Raw genomic sequence first — 21596 nt, 5'->3', positions numbered from 1 at the left:
TGCCTGCTACAACTTGCTGTTATCTTAACGGAAGTGGAGCTGGGGAGGGTTCTTCAAATATGTTACTTTTCCAGGAAGGTACTGAACGTGGATGGAGTTTTCAGTTATATTTTTGTCTCAAAACAAGAAGGTGATTTGTTGTCATAAACATAGGCAAAAACATGCTTTAAATAAAACCAAAACCAAACCCACAACAAAAACACCCAAAGGCAGATTTAGAAAATGTCTATTAGTAAAAATATAAATATTATCAAAGAAATAAAATCAATTTTACTACTAACAGCTTAGTTAATAGTAAGTAGATTTTTTTTTGAGATTTTTTTTGAGAGATATAAATTCTAGAGGATCAGAATCTTTAAAATGCCCCATTCTGGTACATACTGAATACCACATGGAGTATTTTCCCTGCATGAAAACCATGTAGGAAAAAGTTCGGACTTATTTATTAATATACTAGTATAAGTTGCTGTAGCCAGGTATGCTGTTCATTAATTTGTGCTAATGATAAAATCTAACGATTTAGTTGGAAGCAGAACATATTGCTTCAGTGCAATTAGGAAACCTTAGGACATCAGACTCCACGACTCCTAACAGATTATCAGCAAGTGCCTCTTGGCCGCTTTGTAGCAATTTGCAGCTCTGGAGTTTATTAAAGCTGCCAGTTTATTACTGAGTTGCACTGTTCTTCAGAAATGCTCCTTTTTCTCCAAGTTCTCTATATTTTTTTCAAGCAGATCATTTTTGTTTCCCAATTTTTCCCATCTCATTAACCCGGGGTACTGTTTTTAAGTTCTTGGCGGCCTGAGAGCAGCAGGACAGTGAAGGTCCTGCAGCTGCACTGTGGGCAATTTCCTCCGACACCATTCTTCTTGGATCCATCAGCGTGGGTTCAGCTGGTGCTTGCACACGGGCAGTTTTTTCCCTGCTTTCGAGGAAATACAATATACATTGCAAAAGCCAAGGTATGTGTTTCCGCTGTTACCTCTTTATAAGGATATTTGGTACATATTAACAGGGTTATAACATAAACATTTCTAGAAGAGTTTGCAGAGCATAAACATGGATGATTCAGTTTTTTATTTGCTTTTGCTCTTTCTTGAAAGATCAGAGAGTCACAGAATAATTTAGGGTGGAAGGGACCTCCAGTGACACTTCCCATGCAAAACAGATGCCCCTGTCATATCTTACTTTTAGTGACGACTCCCTCTAATCGAATGATATTAGGGTGGTCAAACTGTCCCATGATGCTTGCTTCTCCCAGGAAGTCCCTCCTCTGTTTTTCTGTGTAGCCAACTTTCAGGGTTTTGATAGCCACTGAAATTTCCTTTTTAGAAGGCAGCTTTAGGCGCCCACTGCACACTTCTCCAAATTCCCCTAAAAAAGTGGAAAAATGACAAAAGATGAAATGTAGTTATTTCATGGGGATTTAAGAAAGAAGACTTAGCGTTCAGCAAAAGTCCCTGAAGTGTGATGTTTACTGGTGGGCCGCAGACCGGAGCTCCAAGAGAGGCCTTCGGACAACTACTTAACATTTCCATGCTTGGGTTCTCCAGCTGTCAACTGGACAATGTCACTTATTTACACTGCATATCCAGATGACTGCAGAGCAGAGGAATGCATAAACGTCAACAGAAAATTCCCTTTTTGTTTCAGTTGATGCACTTTGAGACAATAGTAGAAGGGCTAACTGATTAATGCAGAAGTATCAGAATAGTCATGCATCCTTGTGAATATTAGACTGTTCATTTCTACCAAAACCAGTACAGTTCCCAATTCTTTTACTTATTTCAATTAAAGTAGCAAGATAATTCATATCAAATGAATTTATCTACACAGCTGAAAAGAAAAAAGGAATCCATACAGATTATCTTTGTTCTGACATTATTCAGATGGATCTAATCACGCAAATATATATTGTCACTATGGGACCTGATAGTCCACCATGAATATCGTGCCCACTGTATATTGTGCGAGATCCCTAACTAGAAAATGGCAGGTATCCGTGGATGTTTACTTTTATACAATGTGGTTTATCCTTTGCTATGTAACATCCAAGAAGAGTGCACAGGGAAAATTATCTTATCTCTTATTCAAATGAGCAAGTATTAAATATGTTGACAAATTGCTGGAAGAAAGCATCTCACTTGAAAATGTCTGTATTCAACTAATGATTACATAAACCATATAAGGAAGTTTCAGTATCTTAAAAAACATTTGAGCAGCAACTGACTTTTGATTCCCAATTATCCAACAATCTTAGATTTCATATGACACAATAAACTGCACACACAACATCCCAGTTAAAATTACAGTAGCAACTTTTTGTCTCCTTGTCTTAACGATAAAATAATTGAAATAATGAAAAATACAATAAAAACAGACAATGGATAAAATATACAAGAAATATGATGGCAAGAATTGTCCTACATGTTTATTTATATTTAAAGACAAGGAAAACACTTTACTGAACAGAGAAGAAAAGAAAGGTGTTATGTTTTGTGTTTTTTTTTCTTTCAAGAAACTAGAGGATGTTGCTGGAGGGCTTTAACACTCATTCTCCAACAATACATGCCTCTTCAGGTTCTTTTGTCAAAATACATGAGATCTAAATATAAATAGCCCCTCATATGCCGTATTTTGTCAAGTGGCCTTGTATAGAAAGTTTGACTTGGAAACAAACAAGCCCTATAAATCTAAATCTAGCTGGCATCATTTTTATGCAAACTGGGAATTTAGTTTTTATTTGTGAGTGATAGAGTGATTATACAGCTTACATATGAGCTTTTCCCAACTTAATGTGTAATAATCCTAAATGCAATAGCATTACTATGCCTCTAAAGAGCAAAGGCTCTTGGAGCTCATTTGCCCACAGTGATGCTTTCTTTATCTCTGCAGCTGATTGTTTACATTAAGCAACATCTGTGAAAACAAAAAATGACCAAAACTGGCAGAAATAATAGGCAAACTGAAATCATGTTGCTCTTCATAGATTTAATGCTCAGAATGTGTAATGGGTTGCCAGCCCTTCACCATTGACTTCAGACGTGATACCACATGGGATACATTTTACATGTTACATTCAGCCCATTTATCTGCAAATTGAAATTATTCTTTCATCAACTTGCCACCAATATGGCTGGCATTAGAGTCCATGTCCCATTTGTGGCACTGCAATTCAGAAATGATAAAGGGAACAATAACAATGACCAGGATCTTAAAAGTCAGGGCTGTGTGTTCATGTTCAAAGCTCAAGGAATTGGTATTATTTATACACAACAAAGAATGAGAAGAGACATGACAATATTTTTGGCTTATCAAAATTATGGTTATAAATAAGATGGACACCAACTCCTTTTGCCAAGAGACAAACCAAAGAATAGTTTCAAATTACAATAAAGGTCAGTTAGATCAGGAAAAAAATTCTAACAGTAAGGATACTTGGACAGTACAAAAGATTTTTTAGGGTGACAATAAACTCTCTTATCTTGGAGATTGTAAAGAATAAGCATCTGTCAAAAATGGTACCTAACAAGTTCTGTTTTGGGCAAGGGTGTGGACTTAATGACCTCTTGAGGTCACTTTGCAGCTTTTTTTTTTCAAGGTTTCTCTGTTAGACAGCCAATTTAACCAAAAAAACTGAACAAATGTGTGACAGGGCAATGACCTTTCTCTGTTGCTAATCCAGGCTAGATTTGAGTCAACAATATAGAAGTGAATGTCACCTTATCTTATCACAACTTGCTTAGCTGCTTCATCTTCTAGGCAACGTACTGTGCTATTAATGTAATAACCAAAAAAATTAAAACCAGGGTATATCTTTATATACATATATACTACTAAAATAGCACTTACATTACATCCATTGTTTCTAACACTATTTGTATTTCAGACTGCCAAGACAGGCAGCAGCTCAGAAAATGAATTGTAAAACCTATTACTAGTAACTAATGGGTGTTGAGTTCTGTTCAGACTTCTTAATTAAAAATATCCAACCTCCGCAGGCCAAAGTGACTAGTATGCTTTACCAAGAGCAAACACTGCTTCTGTTCAACTACTAACCCCAGCTCAATACTGTCAGAGCACCACAAAGGGGAAGAACAAAGCACATCTTGAAGGATGAACAGAAGGAAGGGAAAAAAGTGCTTGAAATAAATCTTGTAATGTCCAGCTTTGTATTCCCTTTTCTCTATGTCTTAATGGTCCAAAAAGCTATAACAAGCTAACCTCTTAAAACTATTGTTCAGTTACTATCAACGGAGACTATAGCTATGATTTCAGCAAGCAGTCCAGCAATCAACCCTTCATTTCTGACCGGAATTGTATATCTGATGTTTGTTTGACTTTTGGGAAGGAAAAGGTTACGGCTCATGTCCATCAACACAGTCCCGTTTAGCCATGGCTGCACAATTTAGAACTTGTGGAATCCAATTAATCACCCAAGTGCCTCGAGGCCAGTGGATGCTGCAAGAGACTAAAAGTTGGACCCTTCATAGCAATGGAGCTTACTGCTGTCCGTGAATATAAAATGGGTTTACTTTCTTGGAAAATGATTTTGCTGGAAAAAGCTCAGTGGGCAGCCCAACTACGTTAATCTTTGGTTCTTTCATATACAGGGCAGTATGGATGCTACATAAGTCTATCTGGTCAACACCCATAGTGACATGCAGTTACACTACATCTCTTTCCTGCAAATCGTTATTATATGGTCCCAGTAAGAAAGGGACTGGATCTCATCAGATGTTGTTTAGGAGGAATAAGGACTTGTGTTCGAGTTGGAAGGTGGAAAACCTGGCACTGATTTTAAGAAATGAGGTTGATGGCTTTTCATCTAAAGCCTTTCTGAAGTGTTTATTTTTAATTATGCTACACACATAAACATTGTACAACCTGCCCTGCAGACTGATATGTCTACTTACATGTGGAAAGCAAATAGATAATTATTAGGAGGGCTGTTCATGATATAAAGATCTCTCTTCAGGAGATCTTAATTTCTTTTTAAATAGGCTACTTAGTGCATCAGTGAATGGCATTTGCTGTGCATTTAGACCCAGGGGACAAGTAAAAGATGACTCTGTGAAATTAGCTACTCCCTTTACTTTGCTGTGTTTTAAATCATGATTGTACTGCTGTGCACAGAACTCCCTTGAAGTTGGAGAGGCACCTAAGCTGAATGTTTCACAAACCTCGTGAACCTCAGCAACGTTCTACAAGCCCTCACTGAGATACTGCAAACCTTTACAATAAGTTCATGGACAGGTAGCCCCTAAACTTTAGAAATACTTTGATCAAGATGTTATGCTATAAGCATGTTTAAACTTTGAAAGAAAAGCAAATGCTTGCTTTCACGTTCAGCAAAGCAGATACTTAAATCTATCCCAAATCAAGAAAGTACTTTCTGTAGTATTCTCTTGCTATCCAATTGGATTTAAAGTTCTTAAGTGGTTTGCTGAACCAGATCCATAAAAACAAGTGAGTTGTTTTAAAAGAAAGAATTACTGTAAAGAAAAATCTGAAAAAGTGGCTCCTGACCTCAATTTTCTTACGCTTAGCCTCCCACCAAAATCCCTTGTGTTTTTCTTGAGGTTCTTTTGGACAAGAGTATTTCCTTATTGCATTTGGGTATGTTTTCAAAGCTATGTAGGCTGCTCTCTATTCTCAGAGACTTCTGGCTAAAGCTGTGAAAAACTACTTGGAAAAGTACCTCAGAATATCAAGATTACTTGCCTGACTTGAAGGTCTCATTACTTACGTCACACTTCAATGCAGTTAAATGAATCCCTTCTTCTCAAATCACTGTCTTTTTATAATTTCATTCACACTTGCACTTGTAAAGGAGAAGGGCAGGAAAAGACCAGTCGTTCACTCAAATAAGTCATTGACTCAGTAAGAGACAGGAAATGCCTTTCTGCTTTTGGGGAGGAAAGAAGTGTTCTGCAGAAGCAGCCTTGGAGGCACTCACTCTGAATGCAAAAGCTACCACATGCTGAACGTGACAGCAGCGTAAAGTGATGCTGCAAATGCATTTTGGAAGCTCCCAGCACTCTATAGCCTGATTTTCTCTGTTCTTCCCTGCCTGGCTCTTCCTGTTGGCATCTCTGGCAACTGCTAATAGGAAATGTTAACTGTAATGCCATATGTAGCTTAGGCTACATGAATCTGAGTCATGGTCTCCAACAAATGGCTTTATTATATCTTGAGTCTGAGCTTCAATGTAGAGGACCTGCAGGAACCTACTGTCACTTTCACTGAAGTGGAGTGGAGCAAAGGGACTTATTTTTTAAACACCTGACTTGTTTAGGACATATCCCTTTTTTGAAGCCTCTCAGAAAACTCTTCCTCCATTTTCAGATGCCATATTTGGCAAATTTTGGTTTACCTCTCATTCTCATGTGCATTCTGATTAAAAATAGGTCAGAACAATGAGCTATAAAATATGACATATCATTGATTCTTATTAATTTGTTTTCTAGATTCATATACTGCATACAGCCCAAGTTTAGAAAGCTTACATTTGTGAACGAAGGCTCCTGAAAGTCTTATAAGGAAACATACTGCTCTTGGACTTAGCTTTTCAGTAACCCCCTCCTATATCCCCATATTAATTCTCTATTATGTGCAGTAAGCAGAGCTTTGCTGCCTTGACTGAAGATAATGGAGAACAGTGCACTCTTGTGGGGCAAAATTAAAACCAGCAAGGAACAAAAATTCTGCCTTTGCAGAAGATAACCTAACTTCATACAAGCAGTTGAGTAGCTGCAGTAAGAGAGGATACTGCTGTTTCTTTTTACTGGGTGATTCAGGAGGTGCACTGAGTACAGTAGTTTGGTTCTACATTTTTTTCCAAATGAAAATCTTTTGCTGTGCACTAGGAGTCTGTCTGTCTCACATCTCATGTTTTTAATTCAAATAGTAAATTTAGACAGGAGCAAAAAATCAATAATAGAAGAACTAGTAATTTTCAATAGATTAAAAATCAATAGTATTTCTCACAAATGCTTTAATTTAGCAGGAAAGCTGACACTTCATGATCTTCTGACTCGATGAGACAATCTGCCACTTCACTTCAAGGAGCAAGCACACATCCTATCAGGAACTACATGCTGCATTGCAACATGGACAACTCAGTGTGATGAGACTTTCTGTAATCTGGCCCCTCTGCTACAAAATCTGCTCATTTCGACAGTTTGTTTTCTGTAAATCCAACAATCTATGGCGTCTGTATGGCTCAGACAATCAGTTATTAGACAGACAACCCTTTCCTCCTAAATCGATAATTCAAATCCAAAGCAGTGACCAAAATCAATCCAATGACCAAAGATCATTGCAGTCTGATGGATGCGTGGTGACTGGTATGAAATGAGTTTGTGGTATCACTGAAGGCATGATAGTCAGCAATCCTTTTAAGGGAAAAAAAGAAAACGTCTTCACAGTTGATACCATTTTCTGTGCTGGCAGATTTTAAAGAGAAACATAGAAGTGAGGTTGAACTCCTTTTTCACTCCCAACAGTGCTGCGTTCAAGTGTGGGCTGATGGGTGTCCTTTGAAAAACTGTCCTGCTATTTGCTTTCTGTGGGGAAAAAAAATAGAACTATGTGCCCTTATCTTTTCATATGCACCGAAGTCAGCTGTAAATATGACCTACTAATTCGAAGACTTTAGAATGTTTCCCTTCCAGACACAAATATAAACCCAAAGATGTAAACCAGTACATACAGCAAAAAGTTATCTTTAGTTCAATATATTTGATGGTCATTACCTGCTCCAACTACTTTATCAATGGATATATTAGAAGCATCTAGTTCCTTGGCAAATTCATGCACAGCTTGATTGGGATCCTCATATGTATGCGGATCTACGTAAGTTCTCAGGCCTGGGAGTTTTACTGTGTAAAAACAAATTCAGAGAGAAAATGTTACTTAGACTTAATTAATCCTTCTAAAGAAAGCTCATGAGACAATAGAAACCAAATCAATAGAAGAAAAAGGTATACTGCTTCTTCAAATCAAACTGCTTTTGATGGGTCTTCAGGAATCTTAATATAGAGTGAAACCAGAGACACTAATGTAGTTATTGCACAGAAGTCTGAAAACCAATTTTAAATATATCTGCACTTGCCATATTTAACTGTTTTTCAAGTATTAAAATACTACCCACCCCTCCCAGCTTGCTACATTTAGATGCTGGCTTATATTGTCTCTTTCAAGGTAACAACAAAAAGGCAAGGAACAAAATGTGTGATGCTACTGTCAACCTGAAAAGTTTTTAGGAATATATTAAGGAGAGCACATTAACTCGAACTTTTTCTTTCCGAGTCTTCCAACAAGATGCATAAGTAAAGAAAATTATACATGAACAAATGCACCTCTACCTCAATCCCTCTGCTAGTACATACATGGATGGCAGCCAGTTGTTCTTCTTATTAAAGTCTGGTTCTAGGGCTCGGTTACCCTAACATCCATGTTATCGTTTTGTCCCCACCCCCAGTTTCCTGGCCAGGGATTGTTCTGTTTGCCCGGGGCAAGCGCTAGTTCGGACGACTGAATGCTTTTAAGGGCAGTTTGAAGCTCTCCACAGCTCTTCCTCCAGCAGGACTGGGGGTGGCAGGAACATATTATCATTCCCAACCTTTCTCTCCAGAGATGCTGAAGGCAAAGCATAGCCTCATACCCCCTCCCTGGCTCAAGGCTCTGCTTGTGCTTGTACCTGGTACCTTGTGTGCCTGCCTCTGTATTCATTTTAGAACACGAAGATACTTTGTTAACAAAAAGTGAAATAACCGTCACGTCCAGCTTGAAGTTTTCTGCTTCTGACACAAAACCTGCATTCCTGGACATGTATTCTGGCGTTTCCTAACTGTAGCAGTTGGTCTTGTAAAAGATATTAACTCCTCCTACAAACACTGCCATAACCCACTCAGGAATATCCTTTCCAGCTTGGCATTATTATACTGCATCAATTTAGAATCATAGAATCATAGGATGGTTTGGGTTGAAGGGACCTTTAAAGGTCATCTAGTCCAACCCCCTTGCCATGGGCAGGGTCATCTTCAACTAGATCAGGTTGCTCAGAGCCCCGTCCAACCTGACCTTGAATGTCCCCAGGGATGGGGCATCCACCACCTCTCTGGGCAACCTGTTCCAGTATTTCACCACCCTCTTTGTAAAAAATTTCTTCCTTATATCTAGTCTAAATCTACCCTCTTTTAGTTTAAAACCATTCCCCCTTGCCCTGTCGCAACAGGTCCTGCTAAAAAGTTTGCTGCCATCTTTCTTATAAGCCCCCTTTAAGTACTGAATTTGTTGACGGCTAGAATAGTTAAACCTTTTTTGCTGGGGTTACACAGATGGGAAAAAAATACCTTTTGGGCCATTAGTTAGAGCACACCATTGTTTCGTCAAACAATCCCAAGTGTATGTAAAAAAAAGAAATAATTTAATGGAGATTTATTGGCCTCAGAATTGAGAAAGAAATGATAAAACTGAGTTCCCAAGCTAATTGCCTCGAAAACAATGCAAACTAAGAGCCATGCTCTTAACACAAGGGCTGCGTGTGCGTGGCATTAAATGCCGACTGTGTTTCCTTCAAGAGCCTGATGATTACAGAATTACTTGCAAGTAAAACAAAAAGTAATTGGCTGTATATTGCTGTTGGTTAAAAATCTTGTAAATGCTCCTTTCCATCCATGCTGAATGTACATTACAGGCTCCCTCATACCCCCAATAAAAATAACAACAATTAAAAGCTTCTGCACTGTGGGGTTTTTGGCTGCAGATTTTTAATGCTGACCCCAGAGGTTCCCAAGATCAGGTGATGGTGACTGCAAGGAGAATAATCCCTTCACACCAATAATTAAGGGCAGCCTGTATAGTAACTGGGTTCTGTCATGAAAAACAGATAATAAACACATGCACATGTGTTAAGCTGTACTACTTTACAGCTCATTCTGTGCAAACATAATAATTTACATTTTCATTTTAACAGCATGAATTGCCCTAAAGGTAGCAAAAAAATAAAAAGGGCCTAGCCAAAGAAGGCAAAGGGAGAGGATCTGAGGAGGTGAAACATTTTTGCTCCTTTGAAGTAATATTATAGGATTTGTAATAAGGCTGCAGGGAATAGTTCATGGCTGGAGCCTTTTTTAAAGTAATTCAGAATAAACTGACTGAAATAAACCAGCTGCTGTATTTAAGATGCTGAAAGTTTACGACAGCCATGGAAGTTACTTTATCCTTTTTTAGTTCATAGGAGCAATTTTCTTATTCTTTGAGAAAGACTGTAATTTAGTAGAATAAAGTTTCAACAGCCACACACGTACATACATACAAATCCTAGCAGATAAATATCTGCAAAATCAATAAATAATTTTCAAGAATTTCTAACAGAAATACCAGGTCCATGATCGGCTCTGTTCTTACTACACAGTGAATCAGCATGGCACTACTCAGAAAACAGTACATAAATATCTAAAGCCAAATTAAAAGCAATTTAATCCACAGGAATTTAACAGCACTGACATGTTTAAGAATAGTGATTGCAACTTTCCATTGTGTGGGAGTAAGGACAGCAAATACTGACCTGTTATTTGTCTGTGACACTTATTTTACTGGCTGTTTTTATTTTATAACCTCATTAAGTTTGGATGATGAAGCATTAATTCTACGGGCCACATGTAACCGCATAGATTTTTTTGAGACTAGTTGGTTAGCGGTTGTTGGGCTGCACGAAGCAACCCCACTGTTACAGCTTGTGTATCCCCTGACAGTGCCGGGGAAGGAGCACACGTGTTGTGGATATGCATGCTCACGGCTCTCTGGAGATAAGGAGGGGCTCCAAACTTAAAATAATAATATGAACAGTCAGAGAACAGTTACTCCATTGTCACGGGGATTAGGAAGTAGTTCTAATTTCCAACTACTGCAGGTAAATCTCTCATTAAAATCTTAATTCGATTATATTTGGTGGGGAGGCATCTGATTATGGTACCAACAGTTCTTTTCTTGCAGATGGTACAGCGCCACTGTTGTGTGCAAAAAAACCACGTACAGTAACCTTACAACATGCTAAGCAATAGAAATACACGGTTCAACATGGTTTATGTGGTGTAGCAGGATATTTTTCTGGAGCTGAAACAGTTTTGAAGACAAACTACTGCTTCTTATTAAAACCATGCTCATTAGACACCAAGAATTCTGTGGGTGAAAAAAAGGAATTTCCAGTCTTGGTGTTTATGAAGGGTGTTATCCTTGCCCTGTAAAGATGAAAAAAAATCCAAAATGCAGTAACAAAAAACCAAGAATCCCCTGGACTCCCGATCAGGAATTTTAAACTATCACCTTCCTCTCCCCTCAGCTTCTTCTGCTCCAAAACTAATTTATTTCTATTTTAAAGAGGGTATATGGATGGAGCTTTGACTGTGATCTAGTCTTCACGATCCACAGTTCCTCTGCTGTGGGGAAGTGCTGCAGGGTTATGCACATTGCAGAGAGGATCCAGGATCAGAGAAGAGCTGAAATACTGCAGGATGACATTTCCCTCCAGCCAGGACACGTGCCTGGTCTCAGAAAATCAACACTTCTTTCCCTGAGCACCTCCTGGATGGGATCTTGCTCCATGCTGTTCCTTTCAAGGGCACAACCAAACGACCCAGAGTAGCCATGAACAAAGCCCCATTTAGCCTTATTAAAAATAGGTACACAAACATCAGAAATAGATAGGCTTTTGAACATGTTTCAAAGTAGCCCAGATTCCTCAGGATGAGCAAAATCTCACATCCTTAACTATATACAATTTTTGTGATACAAAGGAGACATAAGTCAATAGAAAGGCTCTCTTCTTAGTCCTGGATGAGACCCAAAGAAAGCATAGACATATTCATTCTTGCAAGTGGGAAATCAGGACTTGAACAAAACATGTTTGTAAAAATGGATTAAAAAATCCCATTAATTTGCGAGACACTTGTTTAGTAGTTTTCTTAAATTAAGAAACTACTCCAAATCACTTTTCAGCCTATGCTTAGAATAATTCCAAACTTGATTATTAGTGGACCAACTTCGTCAAGCAAGCAATTTTCACAGTCCTTTCAGCAGTCATCAAGATAGGTTTCATTGATTTTATATTTTGCTTTGGGAAAAAAAATGCCATTTCTTAGACTTTATATAGCTGATAATGAGGAAGTTGAAGTTACACTCTGCATTTCAGTAAGGCACAGCAGAATCAATATCATACTGCTAACCACATGCATTGTTTGAACATAGACAATGGTGTTTTGCTCATTGCTAACCTGAACACAAATGAAAGAATTTGAAACAAAGAATAATTGTTTGGGGAAAATCTCCTTACCCACAAGAGAAGAGAGAATTCTCTTCCCAATTTCACCTTGGTTTAAGTGAGGTATGACTTTTTTTTTTTTAAATTGAAAAATACCAGTTATCTAGGGGATGAATTCAAGAGATCTGGAAGCATTAAAAGGCTTCAGTAACTTACAATGGCCATTCCCAAAATGTAGTCTTTTCTCATCAGTGCCATGTTTAGACTTCTTGTATCCACAGAATCTACAAGCAACGGAGAAAAAAAAAATTAATATAGAGAATTTTATATGTTAACTGCAGGTGGAAACAGAATAAAATGTTTTCCCTCCACAATTAAATGCCTGTTTGAAAGTTTAATGATATTTACGTTCTCTGTGCCCTATAGAGGCATGTTATGTTCTCAGGGAATTTGAGGAAATTGGCTAATGAGAGGATTTGTTGGTTTTTGACCCCTACAGTTTAATTTTACAATTGCCTAAGAATGTGTTTATAGCATTTTTTAACAACTGCTGCATGATTGGGGCTGCTAACGTTAGCGGGCTCATTACCAAGCATGAAGCAGTATTTGGAGCTCCCGGGCAGCGGACAAAGGAGAAGGTGCAAACCAGCCACGCTGCTGCCTGACGACACCCAATTTGCCATGCCCATCAAGGCCTCTCGAGGAAATGGAAGCGGGAGTAAATGTACAAACCAGATGATAAACTAACCTCCCAATCAAGACGTACACCACAACTGTGAGGAGAATAATGGCTACTGCCGCTGAAATGGCAATCATTACGACCTGGCTATTCTCACTGGAAATGGAGAATGCTGGAAAGTTAACACAAAAATATATAAATAACCCCCCCCACACGTAGCATTGATTACATGACAATTGACATTCATACAGGGAACAGACAGACAAAGTCATCACTATAAAGCATTTGGTCTCCTGCCAAATATTTCATCTATTATGTAATTTTTCATCAGACAAATAAATACAAGGGAAGAAAACAAAAGACTCCGGCCATCTTTGACAATTTATCAAAGTTGTTTCTGCTACTGTCGATTTTTACTCTTGCTGATTGTAGTAACTGCTGTTACTTACATATAAACTGATACTTACATATAAACTTATATGTAAATACAAACAAACATACATACCATGACATACATATATTTTGTCACGGTCAGTAAGGAATTTTTCCTTGGCAAGAAATCCCAGCCAGTCAATAATCATCACCCTTACTCTCACTTCTGTGTGATGGAAAGTGCCTTAATGAATTAAGATTCCCAGTTAAGCTTGACAGTATCCCCGTGAAGGCTGTGAAAACCCAGGGCACACAGAAGCAGATAGAAGGACTATTCATGGTTAATCAATGTCTATCGGAAAAAGAAGGGCTATTTTCTGTCTTACGTTGGATGCTTCCCTGTGGTCCCTAAGCATGGAGCTTTGGTATGCTAGACTGCTATACAATGACAGGACACCTTTGGATCTTAGGTGTTACGAACAATCTTCAGCAGACACCTCTCGAAGTTCGCTGAGCATAGCAGAATCAGGCTCCTCAGCGCTATGCTTCAAGTTAGCTGTCCAAACTGAGCTGAAAGCTAGCACTCCTGGTCCCCGCAAATTAGAGAGTCTACATACGTGACTGCTTGGAGTCACACCATTCCCCTTGGGAAGAAGCCTCTGCCTATCCTAGACCTACAACTGCACTCATGTAGTTATGATAACTTGGCAATAGGAACAAAGTTATGTGTTTTGTTATCTATATGTGTTACTTGTACGCTCATTATTGAGATGTGCACTGTCTCCTGTCACCTTCTACATTTTCGGACAGCTACTTTTTTCTTTTTTTTTTTTTAATATTACTTTGCAGAGAAAACTCATTAGCCTCTAAAATACGAAATTTGTTATCACTGCAACTGATTTTTTCTCCTTGCTGTACTTGTTTGTCCTATCTTGAGTTCCAGTTTCATCCAGTAAGCCAAAGCTGCATATCACCATAACAGCGATTTGTAAGTATTTTTTTTAAACAAGAAGCTTGTTTGCTTTTCAGAATAAGAGATGAGATGGGGGAGGAAGAAGTGGGGATGAAATACATAACATATCTCAAAGATACATGGATGCCAAGTGAAAGACCATTTGGCTTGGCGCTACTCTTCTTGGTTAAAAATTCGTTGCTTTTAGCAGAGCACTTCTTACAACATGGATTCTCAAGCCTTATCATGAGTACGTGAATAAGCCTTATGAAAGTGTATCAGAATTATAGTCCTTAGTTGTGTTATAACTCTGAACAGCAGATATGAGTCTTCTGTGAAAGCCCGACCTCTAAAAGCAAACAGTTTTTGATTATGCATTATCAGTCTACATCGGTAACTGGGTACCTAAGCAAAAGCTGACTTTTTGATGCAGGTTCTAGTAAAGAGAAGGTCTGATTTACTATACAGTACCAAGTGATGAGAAAGTAACATTTAAGACTACGAGCTCTATCAAGAGTCTTTCTGATATAACAGCAGAACTTGTAAAGGATACCTATAAGGTCATCAGTTAAATAATGTTATTATCTAGGCATTAGAGAAAAGAAAAAGGAGTGCCAGACCAGTAAATAACTTCCCCAAGGCCACCCAGAAACGTAGTGACAGAGCGGAGAAGGGACCCAAACAGCCCAACTCCCTGACCAGCTACTCAGCTGAATGACCATCCTTCCCGGCCTGTGCCTATTAGTTCCATCTCAAGGCTATGTAGGAGACATCAGCAATGCTCCGCAGTAGCGTGGAGAATTACACACCGACCCACAGGAGTAATGGACCAATATAACATTAATTCTCTAGGAGCAGCGGTTTATAGTCCATAGGGTTCAGGCCACAAACTTGGAACAGTGTGAGGCTGTGAATCTGTTTTTCTATCAAACTTCCTCCCTTGGCAGGAGCCGTGGTCTAGCAAGGTATCGATTCTGGCACAAGGCAGAGGTCGGGTAGGGAATGGAAGAAAATACCACCTCTGATAGTCATGGTATACTCTTTACAGCACATTTCAAGTTTAATGATAACATATAAAGTTATATAGTAACGCTACCCAGAAAGACACATCGTAAATAGTTACGAGTCGCATTTACTGAACTAGAAAAGGAGTGAAAGCAGCCATTCAAATAAGTCAGAAACTGGGCAGGATGTCAGTATAAACCATTTGAACAAATACATACAATCTGGACTGGTTTCAAATTCAAACTTGCGGCTGTTTGTCCCATATCCAGCTGCAGTTCGCGCTCGAATTTGGAAGACGTAGGTGGTATCAGGTTTGAGGCCGCTGATGGTAACATTGGTGCCCCTGGCTCTCAGAATAGTATAGCTTGTCTCTTGTTCCTGCTTTTGGGAAGAGAAATTATCAGATTAAAACCACACCCTAAAAAACAGAAACAAGAGGTGGTTGGTACAAAATTACTACAAATCACCTGAAGAGCACCGGCATATTTTTTGAATATTTATAGCCTGCCAAATGCTTGTACAGCCATTCATTTTCAATCAGCTAAAATCTTTTGATTAGCAAGAAATCTACATCATTAGAGCTTCTATGGCCTTGTGCTGTAAATCAAATACTAGACATGCTGAGTATATGACATTTCATTAAATGGCTTTGCATCATTTTGTCCATGGTCTGTAATACAACAAGAAAATGAAGATTAAAAAGTTATTTAAAAAACATAAAACAGATTCGCCTACTGCACTGAACTGGAAATTGTAGCAGGCCAAATTAGACATTTTAGGGCCCTGCAGAGCTATTGCAGGATGCAGTTTTTACTGCCTCGCATTTTACAAGACAGTATTTACCTTCGTAACAGTCAGAAGAGAAACTCCACTCGGGCTCCTCGCCTCAGCTCTGCGAACAGGCAAATATAACTCGTTTTCTATTATGCTATAAAAACTATGAGGTTGATGCGCCCACCCTCATTTGGGCAAAACCCCACTGACCTTGCTCCTGAATGAGTCTTGGGCTTTAGTAGCCAGAAAGGAAACCTGTGTTTGCTCCTTACTGCTCTTTGCTAAAGAGCAAGGTGTGTGTCCAGCACAGATGATATGCTCACAACCACACTCTGCTTACTAGTCACACATTTCTGACATAACGACTTTTTATGTAAAATAAGAAATGGACCATTTTGTAATTTAGTAAGTTTGGATACACTTCACACTGTGTAAAAAGCTAATTCTGATAAAAGTATGTCTCAGTCCCACTGTAAGCACAGTCTAAAAATTTAAGCATGCATTTGCAGTCTGAGGTATTGCTTATTTTACTTAAGCCATCCTGTACCAAAAGAGCATTTTTGGCTTCCTAAAAATGGCAGCTGGAACTGCCTCAGAAAAGATTTTGGACAGTAGCCACACATGTGGGGAACTGTGAGAATCTCAGTTGTATAGGTTCCCAACCATGAACTTTTTTATTCTGGAGATGGTGAGGATTTCATATGCTGCCCTTTTACTTTGAACACTCTGAAATACCTAAAACCATTGAGTTTTGCTTGGTTGAAAGCAGAAACTGAGTTAAGTTCATGTCGGATGCAAACAGTCTCACCTAATTCCCACTATGTTTTATGGCATTGCATTAGCTTGCAAGGTACTGACATTTTAACTTTGACAACACTAGAGTGCCGATGCACAAATACAGAGGTTGGAAAATACTCAACACACTCATTGTCAAAGCCAGCTCACCTTCATGTGAAAAGTTCAAGTGACTAGAGTTGTTTTAGTATGTTTGCTCTGCAGTGCTGTCTAGAGTAAGGAGGTTAGGTTTATTCTAAGTTAGTAGGCGGACATCGGAAACTGTTCACTTTGGTGCTACAGAAGCCTAACTACCCTGTTCTTGGCAGTCTTTGATATAGAAAGAAACAGAAGCATTTTCACCGTAGTTAGGGAAATTGCCAGATTCTCCACATAATATTCAACATCAAGCACACGAGTAATCACAGTGAAGGGGGGGAGGGGAAGAAAAAGCAGCTAAGCTGGTGCCTATAAGTTACCATCCAGAATCAAAACCTCAGATAGGGTGAGCTGGACCTAGTCTTCAAAGAATGACTATAAAAATGTTTACCATGGCCCACTTTCTTTGCACACTAAAAATAAAAAGGAAACCAGCATTGGACCTCCTCATAGCTTCCTGATACTTCTCTGAAAAAGTTTTCTGTTATAAATTCAGGGGAGAAAATTCACAGGAAGTCATCCCAAGGAGCTAACAGGTTTGTGTAAAACTATTTATTTTTGAACTAACAAAGGCCCAGTATTATAATTCACAGGCTTTCCTTATCTCATCATTCAGCTGAATGTAGGCAACTATTTTAATTTCAAAGACATAATAATCTTGTCTTTAAAGCATAAAATCTTTTGTGTATGCTATGACTGGACATTCATTTTGATCTCACTTCAGGCTGCTTTTATGAAATGCAAACATTTCCTTCTTGTGCAGATACATATGTGCAAGGGAAAATATAGTCATGGTCCTGTCTTTAATAATCCACAATGGAACTTGGAAAATAAACTTTTAAAACAATGGTATGGAGGATGTCATGATATCTTAGCTTATGGTAAGCTTTTTACACACATATTTTGTAAGTCATTTTTTATGTTACTAGTAATCAAATCAGGGAAACACCACATAAAAGCCCAAGTTTATCTTCCTTGGGGATGAAGTACAACTTCAGAGATACACCACTATAGCTGCCATAAGCAGAAGGAATATACAAAAAGGAGAGTCAGTCTTTGCCAAGCAGAACTTTAATGAAACACTCTGATGATAAATTTGAACTTGGATGCACAAAGCATATTCTTCCTGAATATTTCTGCATAGTTTACCAGACACAATCTTTACTGGGAAGCAAATCCCACTACTGTTAGTGTCTCATTTGCAAATGACATTTTATAATTCTAAACTATGTTTTACAAAAGACATATTTTGGACACATTTAACATTTATAGTGGCAGTACTAGTGAGAGTGAACGGTATGTCCTTTTCTAGATAAGCACAGTAAGTGTTTATATTACATGAGGAAGAACATTTTCTCCATCAGCTGCATGTACACTTGAGAGGCCAGAACCAGACTACACATCTTCGGGAGGAACCCACAGTCTTGATACCGCTTCCCCTTATTGCCAGGCGTGAACTGTTCGTCGATACGACAGTTCCTACAAACCTCATGGAGTATTCGTGGCCTACCTACCCTCAAAGCCAGAATAATAAGAGCAACTAAGTGCATTTGCTTGCATATAATTTACTTTTTCAGCCTCAGAAAGAGCACAAACTAGACACCATTATTTATTTGTTGGCTTTAACCAGTCTACTGAGCACACAATTTCAATGATGGCAATAGCAAATCTATTTTAGTAATGTGAGACTGCAATCAAATTTCTCTTATTGTTTGCAGCAGACTTCACCTTAATAAAGTGTGTGAGATTTAGTTATCATAATTGTAAGCCACATACTTCAATGAAGCAATTAATAGTTTATGTGTGGTATTTAGGAGATGGGGGTTTTTGCATGACAAGATACTCTTTCCACAGAACATAATTACGTGAGCAAGGACAAGGAGGAAACAAAGTATCTGCTTGTGTAAGAAAAAAACCTGACTTTTGTTATATGTACTCTTTGACGGCTGATACAGTTAAAATCCAGCACAGCGTTATATGGATGGACTAAACTGGGGTGTCATTTGGTACCATTAATTTAACATAAAATGTTACACCCTACCATAAAAAATAAATGCCTAGAAGTTCCATACAGTATTCCTCTGAAAGAGGATTTTATTTCTTTTAAATGTTTTGAATAAATAGTAACTGGGGCCTCAGAACCAGGCCCTATAGATTTTTACAGAAAATACAATTCTATTTCAAACAGTGAGTCTGAAAAACTGTCACTCTCAGTTCGTAATGTTATGGATTAAAACCCCATAGGTTCATTCAAAAAAGTCAAAACAATTTCCCAAAACTGTAGCTCCTACTTTCTCTAGAAACACCACATAAAGCTCTATTCTCTCTTGGTTATGCAAGTGAAATCACTGGTGAAAAAAACCTGAATAGCTTAATTAATTACTCTTGCAGAAAATAAGTATTTTCCACATAATTTATGCCAATAATGCATTAGAAAAACTACACGATATCATAATTTAGACACAGGACATTCTATTTTTATTCCAAATCTATTCTAACATCCTGAATATCAGTAACATGCATTGCCCATAAATATCACGTATTCTTTGAAATTTAAGAACAACCTAACAAAGTAAAAACCCCACATTTGCATGGACAAGGTGTATGACAGAATTGGGCTGACCTGTATTACTCTATTAATGCTGTATTTTATTAATTTCTAAGAGATTACAAAAGGTATGGCAATTAAAAACAAGCAGGAAGGAAAAGAACGGCTCAACATAAATCATCTACCAGCAACCAGGTATGACCTGTCAGGAGAAATACCCAGACTGCTAACAGTGAAGGGTTTATTTCCCAGCAGCTGCCACTTAACAGCAGTGGTTTTTTGATGAGCACAACCAAGATGATTTCTGAAGCAGAAAATCAAGCGGATTAGACCAGTTTAAAAAGAAAGCTCTCTTTTCAAAAGAGGAGGGAAGGGGGGCTGCTTAGAGATCTCAGACTGAAAAGCAGCATCTTCCAAAGGTGTTTGGAGAAGAAATGAAGAGTAACAGTCCAGCATGGGCTGCTCTGACCTCAGGTAAGTTTAACATGTACAGAGTAGTAGTTTCCAACCTTTTTCAAATTGCAGACCTAAAAAGGGCAATGGATTAAAGCCTCCTGACAATAGATTTGCTTTGCTTAGTTACCTTTCACAAACCCTGAGGAACAGGCTTCCGACTCCCCAAGGCGCTGCAGACCACACATTAAAAACACTGGTGTCAGAAGGTTGCTTTTTAAAACCCCTTTGCCCTAAATGGTCTGGCTCTTATTGTCAAGCAGTTGGCTCCTTGGTTTAAGGAGCTGTCTGGTGCATATGAGCTCTTGATCACAAACTTCAAAGGGAAGAAACACATGTGCAAGATCAGCCTCGTAAGACGGGTTGTCTTATGAAGCTGTCTTATGACAACCAGTTGCTCCGTAAGACTGCCTAGTCTGTGCATACAGCAGTACTGGAAGGTGACAATTTTCTTGAATAAAGCGAGCCAATTTCAGTGCAGAACGATGATCAAAACACCAAAAAAAACTAAATACACAAGTAAAACTTCTCGGTTGTTCAATTAAAGTGAACTAAATGCACACAAGGGGAAAAATTCTTTCCCTTTGGAGCAACTAAAGCCAGAGAGATCACCCTAATGCCACGACGTGCAACACACCCGTGCGTTACATCCTGCACCCCGCGCTGCTCGCAAGGACTTCTACCTGGGGAGGCTGGAGGTGGAGCTGAGTCGGGGCTGCCGCAGCTCTTGGAAAACAAAGGTACGGCCAACGGCAGCAAGAGCAGCCAGGTAGGTCTCAAATGAAGGACAAGTTAATCATGCAGATAAATAACCTGGCCTGTCCAAAACAGGCTGAAGTTCTGGGATCTTTCAGGCATAGGCTCTTTGTGAGGTAAATAGCTCTTCCAAGCCTTACTAAAAGGCAGTATCTATTTTCTTTTCTTTAAAAAACCTGGAAACAAGACAGCCTAAGTAATTCCTGCGTCCCTTCAGTGCTGAGGATGTACAAATAATAAAGATGTACAAATCCGAGGTATAAGCCTGTTCTCTTTTACTTCTCAAGCCCAGGATCTGGACTTAATCCTGTCCCCATTGAAATAAGAGGGGGGGGGGAAAAAAAGTGAAAGTCTACAGGCAACGGCTCTATAAGGTGAAACTGAACTGAAATGTTTAGGAAGCTTTCTTCTTCCCCTTTTATTAGTAGTACTACATACGACCAGATTTTTACCAAGGTCTTTGAAGGTTCTAATGCTCACCAAAAAAACCCCACCCAAAATCAGATGACATACTAATTTGGCAGAATTCTTTTTAGAATACAGCCTTCCGATTCCCATTCTTTGGCTGGAGATCAGGTGTGAACTATCAATACCACACTGTCCCACTGGTAAGCTCCATGAGAAAACTTTCTAAAGATTAACTGAATATCCATGGAGTCTTTTTAACAGCAGTTTCTGAGTGGATATTGGCACCACATCTTCCCTGGTACGTATGAAATATAAACCTGAGTTCTAGATATGAACAGCATTAGTAAATGCTAAATTAAATAATTATTTCTGACACTTTTTCAAAGTTTGTCAACTTCAGTAGCAATACGTTCTATCAAAAGGTCTCTCTGACCAATCTAAAAATGGC

General features: G+C 38.6%; 1 protein-coding gene across 1 annotated transcript in view; it reads right to left on the bottom strand.

Moving 5' to 3' along the window:
• The window catches only part of EPHA3 (EPH receptor A3), a 75956-nt gene that overhangs the window by 33798 nt on the left and 20562 nt on the right, over positions 1–21596 (bottom strand). Inside the window, exons 4-8 of the mRNA XM_009577926.1 lie at positions 15495–15657; positions 13017–13119; positions 12485–12552; positions 7758–7883; positions 1189–1374 (exon numbers count right to left, since the gene is read on the bottom strand). Of these exons, the coding sequence (XP_009576221.1) occupies positions 1189–1374; positions 7758–7883; positions 12485–12552; positions 13017–13119; positions 15495–15657 (646 nt within the window). The remainder of the gene's footprint in view (positions 1–1188; positions 1375–7757; positions 7884–12484; positions 12553–13016; positions 13120–15494; positions 15658–21596) is intronic.

This window comes from Fulmarus glacialis, unplaced genomic scaffold (assembly GCF_000690835.1).
Source record: "Fulmarus glacialis isolate BGI_N327 unplaced genomic scaffold, ASM69083v1 scaffold18075, whole genome shotgun sequence".
Taxonomy (NCBI): Eukaryota; Metazoa; Chordata; class Aves; order Procellariiformes; family Procellariidae; genus Fulmarus; species Fulmarus glacialis.
The sequence above is the reverse complement of the archived record's forward strand: the minus strand, read 5'-3'. Positions and strand labels throughout refer to the sequence as shown.